General features: G+C 44.5%; 1 protein-coding gene across 1 annotated transcript; it reads left to right on the top strand.

The window, feature by feature from the left end:
• Positions 1-9,164: 9,164 nt before the first annotated feature.
• Positions 9,165-15,791, top strand: rgs8 (regulator of G protein signaling 8; the record flags this gene model as incomplete). The annotated part of the gene is made up of 4 exons (XM_084443826.1): positions 9,165-9,256; positions 9,987-10,048; positions 15,225-15,391; positions 15,597-15,791. The coding sequence occupies 4 exons, from the start codon at positions 9,165-9,167 to the stop codon at positions 15,789-15,791; spliced, it is 516 nt and encodes a 171-aa protein (XP_084299952.1).
• Between the last annotated feature and the right edge of the window lie 778 nt (positions 15,792-16,569).

The raw sequence follows: 16,569 nt of genomic DNA on the forward strand, positions 1-16,569 counted from the left end.
ATGTACATGTTGAAACTAGAGGCCATAAGTCATTAAAATGGGATTGTTCCCCCATTGAAAATAAGAATGTGTTGGGGGCAGATAATCTAAAAGTGGTCTTTCCCAGCTCAGTGCAAGTTCTAGGGACCTGTAGTCTTTGGAACGAGTGTGATGGGATCCGACCGACCAGTTCAGTAGTGTGGAGAGGTATTGTGGGAGTTCACCAATAATAGCCTTGCATATGAATAGATGCCAGTGCAAGTTACGTCTCTCCATCAGGGAGGGCCACCCAACCTTATTGTATAGGACACAACGGGGGTGCCATAGCTATCCCCAGTAATGAACCTGATGGCAGAGTGGTATACAGCATCTAGAGGTTTAAGGACAGAAGGAGTAGCATGTCTATAGATTACATCTCCATAGTCTAAGACAGAAATTAACACTGCTTCTATAACCCTTTTTCTACTAATCATAGGGAAATTAGCTCTGTTCCTATACAAAAATCTAATTTTCTGCCAACAGTGTCATCTGCGTAGAGATGAGCCTGACAACTACCCAGGGATGATACAATATTGTTGATATATATGGTGAATAAGACAGGACCCAGGATAGACCCCTGTGGGACTCCTTTAGTGAATAAGACAGGACCCAAGATAGACCCCTGTGGGACTCCTTTAGTGAATAAGACAGGACCCAGGATAGACCCCTGTGGGACTCCTTTAGTGAATAAGACAGGACCCAGGATAGACCCCTGTGGGACTCCTTTAGTGAATAAGACAGGACCCAGGATAGACCCCTGTGGGACTCCTTTAGTGAATAAGACAGGACCCAGGATAGACCCCTGTGGGACTCCTTTAGTGATGGGCAAAAAATCTGACTGCACATTACCTGTTCTCACACTTTGGAATCTCTTTGATAAGTAACTTTGAAACCAACTGTGGGTCATTGCATATATGTATACTTAGTCTTTCCTCATGAGGAACGAATTTGCCTCAAGAACCCATAGTCTATGCCTGATGGATTTGGCCATAGCTTGAAAATTTGGCAAAACCTATAAAAAGTAACTTCTCATAAACTGTAATTCCGATTGGTCTGAAATGTCACATGTACGTGTATGGTGCAGGTCTCCATACAGGTTGCTAACAGCTAAGAGATTAAGATGGTAGATAACTTGGCATTTTTGTATTTTTTATGTGTATGTTCATAATAACTCAAAACGTTTTTAGAGTGTGGCAGCTAATTCTTTGAAAATATGAGTTTTAAGAGCTCATACACATATTACCACACACACACACACACACACACACACACACACACACTATGACTCTAAAAAGTAACTCAATTCATTTTTCTCCTGAAACTGAAGTAAAGGAACAACAGTAGAACCTGGAAGTCCATCCATCTTCTTTCATCGTATAGACTCAACAGTCAAGTGGAGTGTAGCATTCAACAGGACAAACAAATATTGCTGTGGTGTGATCATCATGTCTCTTCATTTGTTCCTTTACTTCAGTTTCAGGAGAAAAATGAATTTAGTTACTTGTTAGTGTCATAGTGTGTGTGATGTATTTTATGAGATCATGGCTGTGGAGCTTCTTGTTGTCATAGCAACGATCATGGGAAGGAGGTGACAGGCAAGGTCACTCCTCATCCAATAGCTCCTCCTCAGAGGAAAAGACCGTGTGGTGGCCCATTGCTTTTGGCCCTTGAGAACGTTGGTTCAGTTGCATTTTCTTCAGCATCCTGGTGGTTACGATCCCTCAGTGGATCATCTTCTTGGTCTGGAACACCCCGGCAATGGCTTGGACCCACAAAGTCCTCTCAGCTACTCTGACAGTCATCTGCGTGGTGAGTAGAACCTGGTACTGGCCCGAGCCATCTGGGCGAGTTCCAGCTCCTCCGTCTGTGGTCGCGGATCAGGACCCAATCCCCAGGCTTAAGATGATGGAATCTCTCTCTCATCTCAGGAATGGTTATCATCACTTCTGTTGAAAATATCTTTAGACCAGCGTCAAGTGGACGTGGACGTGGACCTTTGCAATCCCCTCTTCTTGAGGACAGAGAGTGTTGGGCACGCTTCAGACATGATGGTCCTTTGGGTTTGACAACAGCTGGGTTAATATCTTTCAATCTAGCCTATGTTATACTTATCTCTTGCCCACAGTGAGTCGGGCAGCGTGGAGTCGAGGCGTTTGGCCATGCATCCCTCGAACCACAGGTGTCACCCATCTGTATGGGAAGCAGGTTACCCCTGTTGTTGGAGAGTCACCTGGTGTGAATATCCAATTCTGGGAACAGCCTCCATCTCCCGTCCCGTGGCTGTCTCCTCTCTGTTAACAAACTCAGAAATAACAAGTGAAATATGCGGAACAGCTTGTTTTATCATACAGCTGTCTGTGTGCCCATCAGACGCACAGACAGAGCTGCACGGTCAGAGTTTACAGACAATTTCAGTTTCTCATCACCCTTGTGGTTAAAACCAGGTTCTTAGAAATCATGTGCCAGAGGCACATAAACATAACAAAAATAAATAATTGAAAACAGCTTTGATAAATTGGAGTGATGTCTGATTCTTTTTTTTTCCAAGAATATGTCCAACTCGTTTAAAACCTTTATAACCGTGATGTTGTGTGGTGGTGTTACCTGTTGAGGCTGGATGATATTAACACCGTTGGAGTCGCAACACCTCTGAAAAACTAGTTTGCAAAGCAGATCTGATAAATAATCAGCAGGCGGGGATGTGAATTGTGATGCCGGAGGAGCAGGGGATGTGGCCTGGAACACGGCGGTTGGGTGTAGGGCAGCAGCTGGTTGTACCTGAGGTGTTGGAGCAGGAGGGGGGGGGGGGCAGAGCAGGGGCTGGATGAGGGGCGGCGGCCTGCTGAATAGGGCCCGGAGCGGGGGCTGGTTGAGCCTGGGGGCCTTGAGCACAACTATGGTATTAATGAAATGGGGGTTTTAAATCCAGGGATACTGTGATGGCAGATCCTGCACGATCTTCCATACTTGATTGAATCTATTTCTAGAGTCATATAATCCTCAGGATCTTCGTAAGCTATGTCTCCAGTTTTCAGTTTCAATGTCCAACTGGAATGACTGTGAGACGAGTTTCATGTCCTGTCATGTCACTTGAACAACATGATGAGTCTACCTTGTTCATCTCTGTGGTGCCTGTAAAAAAAAAAATCCATTACCTCAAGGGTCTTTTTATTCACCACAGTGACACAGTAGAACACACGTGAGTGGCGAACACAGCCCACAACACACACATCCTTTTCTAGGTGTCGCCAGTGGAAATTGTTCCCTGCATTTATCCCATCTAAGCCGTCCTCCTCCAGGGGCAGCCAAGAGCTGTGGGCAGCCATTGTCCAAGTGCTCAGTCCAAGTCCTGGGGTCTCATTTATAAAGCTTGCGTACGCACAAAATAATGCATACGCCAATCCTGAGCAAACTTCGGGATTTATAAAAAACAAACTTGACGGGAGAATGGCGGAGAATGTGCTCTCCTCCAAGCACACTCTGACCCATGTGTACGCACATTTCTGGCGAAATGAGAAACTGCGATCCTAATGGCAGAAAGATGAAACCCGAGAAACGCTTTGAAATTGACACCATTTGAACAATAAATATATCTGATATTGCAAAATAACCCCTCAACTATGTTGCACAGTCCAACCGGGGATCATAATCAACTGGATTGATTATGATCAATCCAAGCCCTCGCTCTATGTAAGCACAACTAGTGATTCATAAAGACAGATTGATGAAAACAATCAACCCGACATAGTAAGTAAGTAAGTAAGTAAGTAAGTAAGTTTTATTTATACAGCGCCTTTCACAGCACGAATGCACAAAGCGCTTTACAATACAAATAACACATAAAAAGGGAAGAAAGAGCGACATACAAAATGCAATACATACAAAATACAAGGCAATTACGACATACAAAATACATTACAAGGCAGTTATAAAATACCAGGGGAGGGGAGGGGGGAGGGAATTACCATACAGGCAGCCAGCCTCGACAAGCAGCCATACAATCGGCGCGGCCAATAACCTGACAGCACTGTACTGTAATGTGAAAGCCGGAAGAGAGGGGCATACAGGGTGAGAGAAAGGGATAAAGAGACCGGAAGACAAGAGGTCGTCATCTACAGTAGTTTATCCTCACATCAAGTCCAGAAAAGTGCTTAAAAAGTAAGATGACACATTCTGTTGGCAGGCAGGTTTTTCAGGCCGATGAGTCATCTCTAGCAGGGAGAGAGAACTCTATGAAAGGCAGCGAGATGCAGACGCATTAGCTAGCACTCCAACATCCGCCCCATAAAGGGAGCACGTCCTTGGTCAACTGTGTGGGTGGACATCTCCTAACACTTTTTCTTTATGGAATCCTGCACCACTTTGAAAAGGGTTTGATTTGCGTGCAGCTTGATTCTCTGCTCACCACAAAACGGTGTTTGCTTCCTTCTGGCGTTGGCTGGCTGATGTAGAGGGCTGGGCAGAGAGACATTAGTCATGGCAGGAACTAATGACACAATATCCTACTGATGGAGACAGCTTTATAGAAATTATATATTCTGTGTGCCATGTGCAACTGGGCCTCACAATCTTGGCCACTATTCTGTTGTACCTCTGCTGCTCAGAAAACAGAAGTGTATCCACACCACAATATGAAATGAGACTACCGTCTGCCTTCAACCACCAAAGTTGTGTCAGAGACAATGTTTTATGCAGGCTAATGTTGTGTTTATCTCCCAACACCTTCCCAGACCTGAGACCTCATATCCATCTGTCTCTTCCTGTCGAGTAACTTTAAAATCACGTTAGCATAGTGTGTGGGTTTGTTATGATTCAGGTAGTCTTGCAACACTAATTTGAGCCGACTAGTCGCTAGAACTCCGGTGATAATGGCCGCTAACTGCAATACTGATGTTGCAGTTCTAAAAAATAAACAAAAGGATTTCTTTTAATCCACTTTAGATTGTATTTTTTGTATAACTCACTGACTGTTCTTGATTATGTGAGCATTGGTTTGTCCTTGTGTACTGCTAAACTACTCTATCTATCAAGTAAGTTCTGTAGGCTGATGGTGGAGCTGATGTTCCTCTCTGTTAAGTCTGGTCTCTCTGTTCCTCACGCTGCCCTCATTCTAAATCCTCCCCTCCTCTGCAGAGGGAGGAACTGCTGAGTCAGGAGAAAGCTGGATGAAAGGAAGGATTTGCTCCGTCTTATTCAATCAGCTTAACAGTGGCTATGCATTCTTTATAGATGCCTGATCATTAAACACTGCTTCAACACGGCCCTGGAATACAAACCCTATCTCTCACTGTTCTGCCCACTGTAGACATACATCTTAGCAACATCACAACAACCACGCTGGAGGAGCTTGGGTTATCGTTAGGGATTTGCACGAACAACGCTCTTCCCCCCTCTCTCTGTTTCCACCGACTTTCCCTCTCCCCGTCCCCGTTCCTCTCTCCCCCCCACGTTTTCACACCGATGCCGCGTGGCTCCCACTCTCTGGCAACAGAAACGGCAGATAATCTCCACACCAGAACGGTGCATACAGTAGCATCAGACACACACATTTCTGGATAAACGGAGCCTCCTACCTCTGAAAGGCTGTTGGGGAAAGAGGGTGTCCACCTGCGCTCACAAATACCAGGCTTAAGGTAAAAGGTCCATATTCATCTTGCTATATAGGCTCAGTCTGTCATATAAATCCGCTCCAAAGATTTGAGCATGTGTCTCAGTTGTTGGTGATGTTATGAATTGACTGTCATTTTTAGTCTCGTCCAGTCTGAAAATCTCACCAGAATAGATGGTTGAATTCTCAAGACGATAAACAGATTTGTATTGTTCATGATGAATACAAAACATTAATTATGATTCAATTGTTTACTTCGGATGTACATTTCTCAAGAAAACTAACTCGTTTGGTATTTATATTGTAGTAATTATATTGATAATTACATTTGTGTGCATGAATGTACAGTACAGTATGCATTCCATACATAATGTAGAAGTGGAAATCAATGTGGCCAACACCCACCAGTAAATGTCAGCACCCACATGTACCATGTACTATAGAACCAACTCTTCAGTAGAGTTGTAACTGCATCGTAACCAGCCAAGTGCTGATAGTGGTGGTGCCGCCTGGGGTCAGTTGTATCAGACACAATACTGCAGCAATACGGTCGCAAAACCAAAAAGTCTAGTGACTGAGCACTAAAGCTTTCAACAAAATGAGTTCTCAGGCTTACAATGTCTAGGCAGTGGGCCACAATGACTAAATCCCCCAAATAAATATATTACATAAAAGGCTATTGGCAGGATTAAAGATGATATTCCTTGAACAATAGATTTCAAAGAAGTCAAAACCGTCCTAATAAGCATCATGATGTGCACTGTGTAGAGTGGGACCAAAGCTTACATACAACAGCTCTCCAATAAGAACAGTATGAACACAACTGTTCATATCGCTGGTTTCAATGCCAACCTTAGAAATTATGGTTCTAAAAATAAATTTAAATTTGATTATAATTATATCTAATTATAAAATGTGAACTGCGCTGCACAATGTTTTTCCAACTGATATCACTTCAGAGTGCCCCTCATAAGGTAACATATTGTACATTTGCTTTAAATAGAAACAGTGGACAGTTATGCACGTCTGGCATGGCTCTGGAAAACACTCTGACAGGAATTGTGAGAAGTCCAGCTGAGCAGGTTAACTGTTTGCCATTGGTCGTTTTGTTTGTTTGTTTGTTTCTGACAATGGCTGGCAGAATTGACACACTTTCTGGTCTCTTTGAGGTGCTTCTAGGGATGCACCAGAAAGGCATTGTGGGAGCAGGTGTCTGTGGATTACAGCCTCAGGTTCCTCCCAGTCCCAACCCAAACAACACCATACGTGGCCTAGAGTGAACTCAGGCTGTGCATGGAGAGAGCTGAAAGCTGTCTGAGTCATGTTGGGGTCGCCTGAATGTGAAAGGCACAAGGAACATTAGACAGACTGACGGGCGTTCAGGGAAGGGCGGACCCCGCCAGCAGCCCATCAGAGCTGGAGGAGCAGAGGCCGGAGAGGCCAGAAATAGACCGAACACACAGGGCTGTCCTTCCCTCCCACTCTCCCTGCTCCTGCTGGAGTCAGAACATCAGATGGCCTGACCCCCGTCTGTGGATGGAGGGCTTCTGCAGGCAGCCACACATCTTTCAGACAGGGACTCAAGTCACAGTACTGTACGCTTGGTCTGAAGAGGAAGCAGTGGGGGAGCCTCACATGGCTTGACACTGCATCAACAAATACCCCATGTGCTAATGCCATGTGATACACTGTGCAGAGATATCTGAGGTCAACACATGAATTAGTCTGACTAACTGGACGGAGGGAGGTTTTGGGGAAGTCATGGCATTTGTTTATTACTGCCCAATCAGTGGCGACGGATCTGAATCCCGGTCCAAACTGTTCAATCCAGACAAGAAACAACAACAACCTAGCAACCGATGCAAGTAATACAGCGTACACCCCCTCCCCCCCATCGTCTCCGAACGGTAATGAGTTCAGCCAGACCTTTATGCAGCACTGGCACAGCATAAATGAGTTGTGGAGATAGGTCTGGCTATGCAAGACTATACTGCACATGAGTTGACTGGTATGCCAGGCCAAGCCTTTTCATTCCACAAAAAACAAACCAATGTAGTATTGAGAGAGTACTCCCCCTTCAAGTATATTTTTACAGCGGAAAACTAAAAATGAATAAATACTGCAATGTAACAAAGCAACATCAAAGAAACGGTTTCTAGCATGCAGTATTAGGGTAGTATTAGTATCTCTTAGCATACCAAGCATGGATCTTTGCTTTTCTGAGACACCGAAATTCCGGTGGCTTTTTGTTTTGCCCCTCTAACAATGTCTACCCTGCTGTATGACTGTCTTCCTCCTGGCTACATGGATTATGTCAGGGAAGTTTATAAATAGCTAAGCACATGTTTAAACCTCCACGTAGGTGGAGGATTCAGCCTGCAGCAACTCGAGGATCGAAAAATAGAGAAGAGCTCTCAAACACACAGACCCCAGACTGCAAACTGGAGCGTAGTGTGTGGCCATCAAAGGTCTCTTTAGAAGTATCTAAAAATACCAGTCTGTCTGTGGTGTGTTGTTGTTATTTCTGTGAACATACACACACACACACACGCGTGCACACACACTCCACTGACCATCATAACAACCTGTTCTGTCGAGATGGAATCTATAAGGAGAACTCTTAAGAGGCTGATGGTAGTGCATGATGGAGAAGGCTATTAATTCCTGCAAAGAGCTCTCAGTAGAAAGTGAATGGTACATTACGTGCAACGTTCCTAATTACAGTGGAGAAGCCAAAACGATCCACCATGACGCTCAAATAGCTAGAAAGTTAGAGAGAAGGCAATATCATAGATGAATGGAAGAATGGATGGATGGCTCGATGGATGAATGAATGGATAGCGACTGTAAGCTCAGTATCCAGACTAGTTCTGTCCTGGTGGCTGATGGGTATTCATGATGACCTCTGCAGACGGAGCTGCACATTCTCTCTTGTCTAAAAATGTTGAACAACCACTCTTGCTTACCCTTAAAGTCGCACTGAAACGGACGTTTGAGATCATCTAACTTCCATAGTTTGACGTATTTCCGACGCAAACGAGCTATGAGGGCGGGACATATGTTTAGAGGAATTTGATTGGAAAATTGACAAGTGGACGGGTTTTAAGAACTTTAGACAGATTCGATAGAAGGATAGCGTTGATTGACGGGTGGATGACGTGAGATTATTGGCCTAAAATCTAAGGTAGCCTACCTGTTGTCGTCATTGCACTTGACCTACCGTTTTCCAGGAAGTAAGAAATTATATACTTTGATATAAGATTACAACAAAAGTAGAATTTTGTAATTTTTTTGGCATACATCGTTGAATAGGTGAACACTATGACTAATTATGTGAACCAAAATGGGACAGAATGCTTTTTTAATTTCAGTGCGACTTTAACTATCGTTGCCGTTTTAACCCGCAACTCCTGGCCAGACTGGTCCACATGTAGTACGCATTAGTAGTACTGTATTGTATTACGCAAGTATTACTGACTTATCAGGGGGAAATAACCTTCTCAATATTCCCTCTCAATTTCCCTTCAGGACCAGCACCATGAAAACCAGACTCGGCTGCTTGTTCAATAAATCCGACTCCTACAGCGACTTCAGCGAGTTCCTGCCCCCTGCCGAAGCCAGGGGTATCAAGTGAGTGGACGACCGCGCATTCCAGTCACACAGCGATGTGCCATAACCAACCCTTTAACCATCATTTTACCTTGTTACGTATGAAATGAACTATTCAGCCATTTGAGGAAATGCTGTCTATGTTGCTGCTGCTTCAGCTTTTGTTGCTGCATTCAGTCGGGCAGAGGTGCTGACGGGGTGGGGGGGGGGGGGGGGTGACGGAGTGGGGGGCGGTGGGGGTGACAGGGCGGGGTGGTGACGGGGTGGGGGGCGGGGGGGTGACGGGGTGGGGGGGGTGACGTGGTGGGGGGGTGGGGGTTGTAGTAATGGTAGGTACAGGAAAGGGATGCTGTGAGCTCACTGAGATTACAACACTCAGATGACATCTTCACTCTCAGCATGGTACAGTTTTGAAAATGCTTTACTAAGCTGTTTATTCTCTTAAAAGGCCTTTGTACACCTTAATAGATAGCAAATTAAAATGGCTTGTGAACAGTTACAGTATAAATGATTCGTGAGTGAAGTAGATATACAGTACACAGAACTATGGTATGTGGTTGATGTAGGAATTAAACCCACAGCTGAGCCTTGTCTACCAGAAGGACATTCCCTATCAACCTTGTACGTATGTGTATATTTATGAATCATTTACTGATCATTTATAATTGTTTACAATCACTGGCTGTTATTCCATTACCAACAAATGATTCATATAAAGTATAACCACTGTTTCTATCTTTCTTTGTATCAGGCTGTCAACAGATGAAGTCGTCCGGTGGTCAGATTCCTTTGATGTCCTTCTGTCACACAAATGTAAGTTATGGTTTTGCTAAAGGGCCAGAATCATGGTCTCTACTTCAGGCTCCCTACAAGCCTCTATCCAGACCCTACAAGCCTCTATCCAGACCCTACAAGCCTCTATCCAGACCCTACAAGCCTCTATCCAGACCCTACAAGCCTCTATCCTCTATCCAGACCCTACAAGCCTCTATCCAGACCCTACAAGCCTCTATCAGACCCTACAAGCCTCTATCCAGACCCTACATGCCTCTATCCAGACCCTACAAGCCTCTAACCAGACCCTACACGCCTCTATCCAGACCCTACAAGCCTCTATCCAGACCCTACACGCCTCTATCCAGACCCTACAAGCCTCTATCCAGACCCTACAAGCCTCTATCCAGACCCTACAAGCCTCTATCCAGACCCTACAAGCCTCTATCCTCTATCCAGACCCTACAAGCCTCTATCCAGACCCTACAAGCCTCTAACCAGACCCTACAAGCCTCTATCCAGACCCTACAAGCCTCTATCCAGACCCTACAAGCCTCTATCCAGACCCTACAAGCCTCTATCCAGACCCTACAAGCCCTACAAGCCTCTATCCAGGCCCTACAAGCCTCTATCCAGACCCTACAAGCCTCTATCCAGACCCTACAAGCCTCTATCCAGACCCTACAAGCCTCTATCCTCTATCCAGACCCTACAAGCCTCTATCCAGGCCCTACAAGCCTCTATCCAGACCCTACAAGCCTCTATCCAGACCCTGCATACTGCCAGTATCTTACCTCCCAGTAAACCAGCAAGGACTCCATAATAACTAATGTAATAAATGTATCAGACTTATCTCTCTCAGAGAGATCTCTTATCAGACTTATCTCTCTCAGAGAGATCTCTTATCAGACTTGTTCACAATGCGTCACACAGTTGGCAGTGACTTTCCCTTTGGACACGCACATAATTCACACGCACACGCACACACACACACACACACACACACACACACACACACACACACACACACATACACACACACACCACAGATTGTGTGAGGCATCATTGGGAACAGCTTGTCAGTGTTGCTTTTTCCATAACTCACACCAAAGGACTCGAAGAACAGGCCACAAATAGCCTTGATATCTTGGCCCTGGACAGGAGGTGCTCCTCTGACTGACATGACTGAAGTTATTTTACCTCAGGCAGCGTTACTCCATAATGACAAACAGGTTTGTAGAAATGTTTGCAAATTAAAAAAAAATAAAAAATAAAAATGAAATATCATATTTACATAAGTACAGTACTGTATTCAGACCCATTAGTCAATACTTTGTTGAGGCACCTTTGGTAACGAATACAGCCTCAAGTCGTCTTGGGTATGATGCTACAAACTTGCACACCTGTATTTGGGGAATTTCTCCAATTCTTCTCGGCAGATCCTCTCAACCTCTGTCAGGTTGGATGAGAAGCTGCACAGCTATTGCACAGATATTTCCAGAAATGTTTGATCAGGTTCAAGTCCGGGCTCTGGCTGGGCCACTCAAGGACATTCACAGACTTCAATCAATCAATCAAAGCTTTATTTATATAGCGCATTTCATACCCAGAGGCAACACAATGCGCTTTACAGAGAACAAGGGAGGTGGGCAGACATCCCACCCCTACATATTCCAGAGGGAAGCAAAAAAACAGTAATCACCCGGGGGCCAGATAAGTGAGCTGCAAAAATTCTTCCCTGACCCCTCTCAACAAGGCGATCGAGCAAGCTCCAGGAGTATGTTTGTCTACCGGCTAAGAACATTTATAGAGCAATAAATAACATTAAATTACATTTTCAGAGTAAGAGAGGCTAATAACATCATAGGAGAGACATGGCAAACATTGGTGTATGTCTGTGTGTGCATAAATGTGCCTGGGCCCAGATAGAGGCAGGGGTTGGGGTAGGGTGGAGGTAGGAAAAGGATACGGACCCGGGTTAGGGTGAGGGGAAGGGGATCTGAGCCCAGGACTGGTGTCTGTCAGTGTGTGTGTGAGTGTGCCTGGGTCCAGGTAGAGGCAGGGGTCAGGGGTAGGGTGGGGGTAGGAAGAGAATACGGACCCGGGTTAGGGTGAGGGGAAGGGGGTACTGGACCCAGGCCTAAGGCCGGAAGTGGACTGTTGTATGTCTGTGTGTGCGTGTGTGTGTGTTAACTAATTTGCTACGACATCTGCAGCAGACACAGGGGTATCTATCGGACTCAGGGAGGTCTACTGGTGACAGTGGGGCATCCACTGGACCTGGTTAGAAGATAGGAGGGAGAGAGAGAGGCACTAGGGAGAGGGGAGGCAGAACAGGGTTAGTAGCACACGGAGCCATATATAGAGCAATACATTACGTCAAACTACATTTTCAGAGAAAGAAAGGCTAAGAGCATCAGGTGTGGCAAACACTAATGTGTGTCTGTGTGTGTGTGCGTGCCTTGTCTTGTCTTGACTTGTCCTGAAGCACTCCTATTAGCTGTGTGCTTAGGGTCGTTTTCCTGTTGGAAGGTGAACTTCCTCCCCAGTCTGAGGTCCTGAGTGCTCTGGAGCAGGTTTTCATCAAGGATCTCTCTGTACTTTGCTATGTTCATCTTTCCCTTGATCCTGACTAGTCTCCCAATTCATGCCGCTGAAAAACATCCCTACAGCATGATTCTGCCACCACCATGCTTCCCTGTAGGGATGGTATTGAACCGTGCCTGGTTTCCACAAACATAGCACTAGCATTCAGGTCAAGGAGTTTAATCTTGGTTTCATCAGACCAGAGCATCTTGTTTCTCATGGCCTGAGAGTCTGAGTGGAACTGTAGCTCTGTCAGAGTGACTTTCAGGTTCTTGGTCACCTCCCTGACCACGGCCCTTCTCCTGCGATTGCTCGATTTGTCTGGGCGGCCGGCTCTAGAAGTCAGCTCCAAACTTCTTCTATTTAAGAATGATGGATGCCACTGTTTTTGGGGACCCTCAATCAGTGACTGCTGGTTCATTATGGTGATATAGGCAACACACCACCAAAGGGAAAAGAGTGAAGGGATTTTTTTTCGATCCCATTCTATCGGTGTTCCGGTAGTACTGTACTGTAGTTTGTCCTGCTTCTGAATATCATTGTCCAATCAGCATCAAGTCGTGTTCTGTGGAGTACCACCCCTTTTGGGCGATTTCAGTCTGTTTGAAAATTGTCCAGATTGTTTTGATAGACTTATACGTAAAATCTTAGTTTTTCGAACTGGCCTTGTAATGCAATCTCCATGGGTTCCGGAGTTGCAGTATTTAACTTCTGCGCAATGAGCCCATTACAAACTAACTACGAGCTAGCAATGAGGGAAAATTCTGTCTGCCAAGTTCAATTCAGTCAGCTTCAATCTCATGGTTTGGGTACCCATAAGGCCATAGGAGAATGCCCCGTGTTGCTGACTGCATCTCAGCACGTGCACACGCTTTGAACCAGGTGTGGCCACACCTCCAATGCTCTGGTGTCGACCCGAGACCAAATTATAAACATTATGGTAAATGGAATGCACTTATATAGCGCTTTTCCACCTTAGCGGCACTCAAAGCGCTTTACAATGGCCCCTCATTCACCCATTCACACACACATTCACACACCAATGGCGGGAGCTGCCATGCAAGGTGCTAACCTGCTCATTGGGAGCAATTTGGGGTTATGTGTCTTGCTCAAGGACACTTCGACATGTGGACAGTCGGAGCTGGGATTCGAACCACTGACCCTTCGATCACTGAACGACCCGCTCTACCAACTGAGCTACAGCCGCCCCATATTATTATTATAATTGCTGTAACAGTGCCGAACAACAATCCACAAAGACAGGGTGTTAACAGAGGAGCTCATTCACTTATCCCTCTTGGTTTATCATATCATAGCCATATTAGAATATTTAAATGTTTAAAATCTTATAAAAATCTTATACACTACAACTTTAAACTTGACCCAAATGAAAAGCCCAAACCATCATGATAACAATGAGTAACATTAACACACAAGCTCTGCCAGTAATGTGGTTATTTTGAGAAGGTTTTCTATTCTATAATAACCAAGTGCTAGTTCCAGACACATAATAGACTTCTCGCCTGCCACAGGGAGGTCATCATGTCTGGGACTGTTCCCAGAAGGACACATCCTTAGGCACATGCAGTCAACCTGTGTTTCCTCTTTCTATTGCCCACACATAAGGAGATGAACAAACACACACACACGCACACACACACACACACACACACACACACATACACACACACACACAAACAAACATAATTCAATCATTGCATAATAGATATCAGTGGGACAGAGACAGTACTGTATGTTCCCATGATACAAAAAGGGGACAAAGTGACACTATTTTCACCTTCAGATTGTCTTCTTATTGGATTTCAAAGGAGGAACACTATTATCACATTTACCCTCCCGTACAGCACTGCTCCATTTGAGACCCAGCAAATGATGTTTGGTGGCTCTGAGCTACAGTAGCTGGCCTGTCTGTGCTGCGGGTTACGGTTTAATCGCTAGAAGGCACAGGGGCAGACATTTATAAATGTTCCATTTCAATTCCTACTACTTGTCAGCAATATGGGCAAATTGAAAATCAATGCAGTATGTTTTCTCACTCTTTAGGTGTACCTGAACTTTAGCAGAGATCAATGTAAAGCAGAGGGTGTAGAGGCCTCGCCTCTGAGATCTGCCTCTGACTGCTGACCAATCCAATAGCCCTCAGGCAGAGTAGCTGTGAGGGCCATGTTGATGATAGGCTCTGATGGATTGGGCGAATGTAAAGCAAACACAGGCCAAAGAGAGGAGTGGAGGAAGGAGACAGCATGACATGGGCAATTGAATAACATGACCTCCCCCCATGTTGTCATCAATGTTGGGCAAATTGGTCACTTATCTTGACTAATGAAGACAGAGGGCTCATTGCTGGGGTCTGTGGGTGATTTGTTTATGTTCCAATCGCAGACCGTTTCCTGTTTCTGAGAACAAGGGGAGACCTTCATCTGACACAAATATCAATGTGGTTCATGTGAACTTGCTGTTTTTTGTCTGAAAACCCTGTTAACCCCTGAGAGAGCAGCTCTTGGGTGCTCAGAAATAGGTGCTGTTGGGCGATAGAGATCTTTCTTGTTCCTTCAACTTTCCATCGCTGTTATCTCCTCTAACTGCCAGCTTTATGTCTGTTTTTTAGATGGCCTTGCGGCCTTCCGGGCTTTTCTCAAAACCGAGTTCAGCGATGAGAACATTGAATTCTGGATGGCCTGTGAAGATTATAAAAAGATCAAGAACCCAACTAAACTGGCGTCCAAAGCCAACAAGATTTACAAGGAGTTCATTGATGTCAAGGCACCCAGAGAGGTGTGTTTGAAGTGACTTGCAATATCAATTAAAACTGAAAACATACAAATTCATTAATGATTGAAAACATAAATTTCCCCAAAACACAGTACTTTCCAATCTATGGTAATTGATGTGTGTCAGATTCGTGTTTTGAAATATACTCTACAATACCTAACAACCTAGACTCACTAAGGTGCATCAAATATCTCCTTTGTGCTTGCAGGTAAACATTGACTTTCGAACCCGGGAGATGACGAGGCAGAGTCTGAGCGATCCCATGCCCTCCAGTTTGAACGACGCCCAGACCAAAGTCTACAGCCTGATGGAGAAAGACTCATACCCGCGCTTTCTCAGGTCCAAGATGTACCAGGACATACTCAGCAAGACACACACATACTGCCAGCGGAGATCTTTGTGATATGAGGGATGGACACCTGCTCAGTCAAATTTTAATACTCTGGCCTCACCCTTAGGTGTCACAGATCTGATGAGATTTTAGCAGTGAGGCAGTTTGCTAGGCAGTTTTAATTGCCTACCAAAGAGCTTACACCTACTTTACACAATCCTCTCAGATCACATGGGTAGGGGCAAGAGGGTGCAATTTGATTTGGTAGTCATTTAACCTCTGCATGTGAAGAGTCGATTAATTCCCTTTGAATCATTATTTTAGGGGGTGTTTAGACATACTGTTACAGGGTAGTTTTTGTATTTACAAACTGAACTGTCATTCCTGTTAAGACTGTGTCAAGCTTGTTGGCACTTAGAAAACAAAATACCACACAACCTTGTGCTGTGTTGACTTATACAGGTTATTTCGAATGATGCTGTTCATCACCAAACTTTTATGTTTAAAGTAGAGCACTTGTGGAAATCAGAAATGTCCTGCATGTCACATGGCATATAAAGATTTTTAGATGATGAGATATTTTGCAAATATGCTGTACATATTACAAAGAGTATTAATACAAGTAGACAAATAGAAATAGAAATAATATAAAACAAATAAAAGCATAAACAACATAAATGTATGAGCACATAGAAAGGTTTGTGTGGCTTTTAAATATTACTGTGAAACTCGTGTGAATGATGAAATATAACTGGCAAGACCCATTGGATAACAAAGTACTGAATTACTGATTTGCTGTGGTAACCTAAATGTAATTGTCTTGGAGATTTTTGAATAATAAAGATACATT

The sequence above is a fragment of the Borostomias antarcticus genome (genome assembly GCF_949987555.1).
Source record: "Borostomias antarcticus genome assembly, chromosome: 10".
NCBI classification, from domain to species: Eukaryota; Metazoa; Chordata; class Actinopteri; order Stomiiformes; family Stomiidae; genus Borostomias; species Borostomias antarcticus.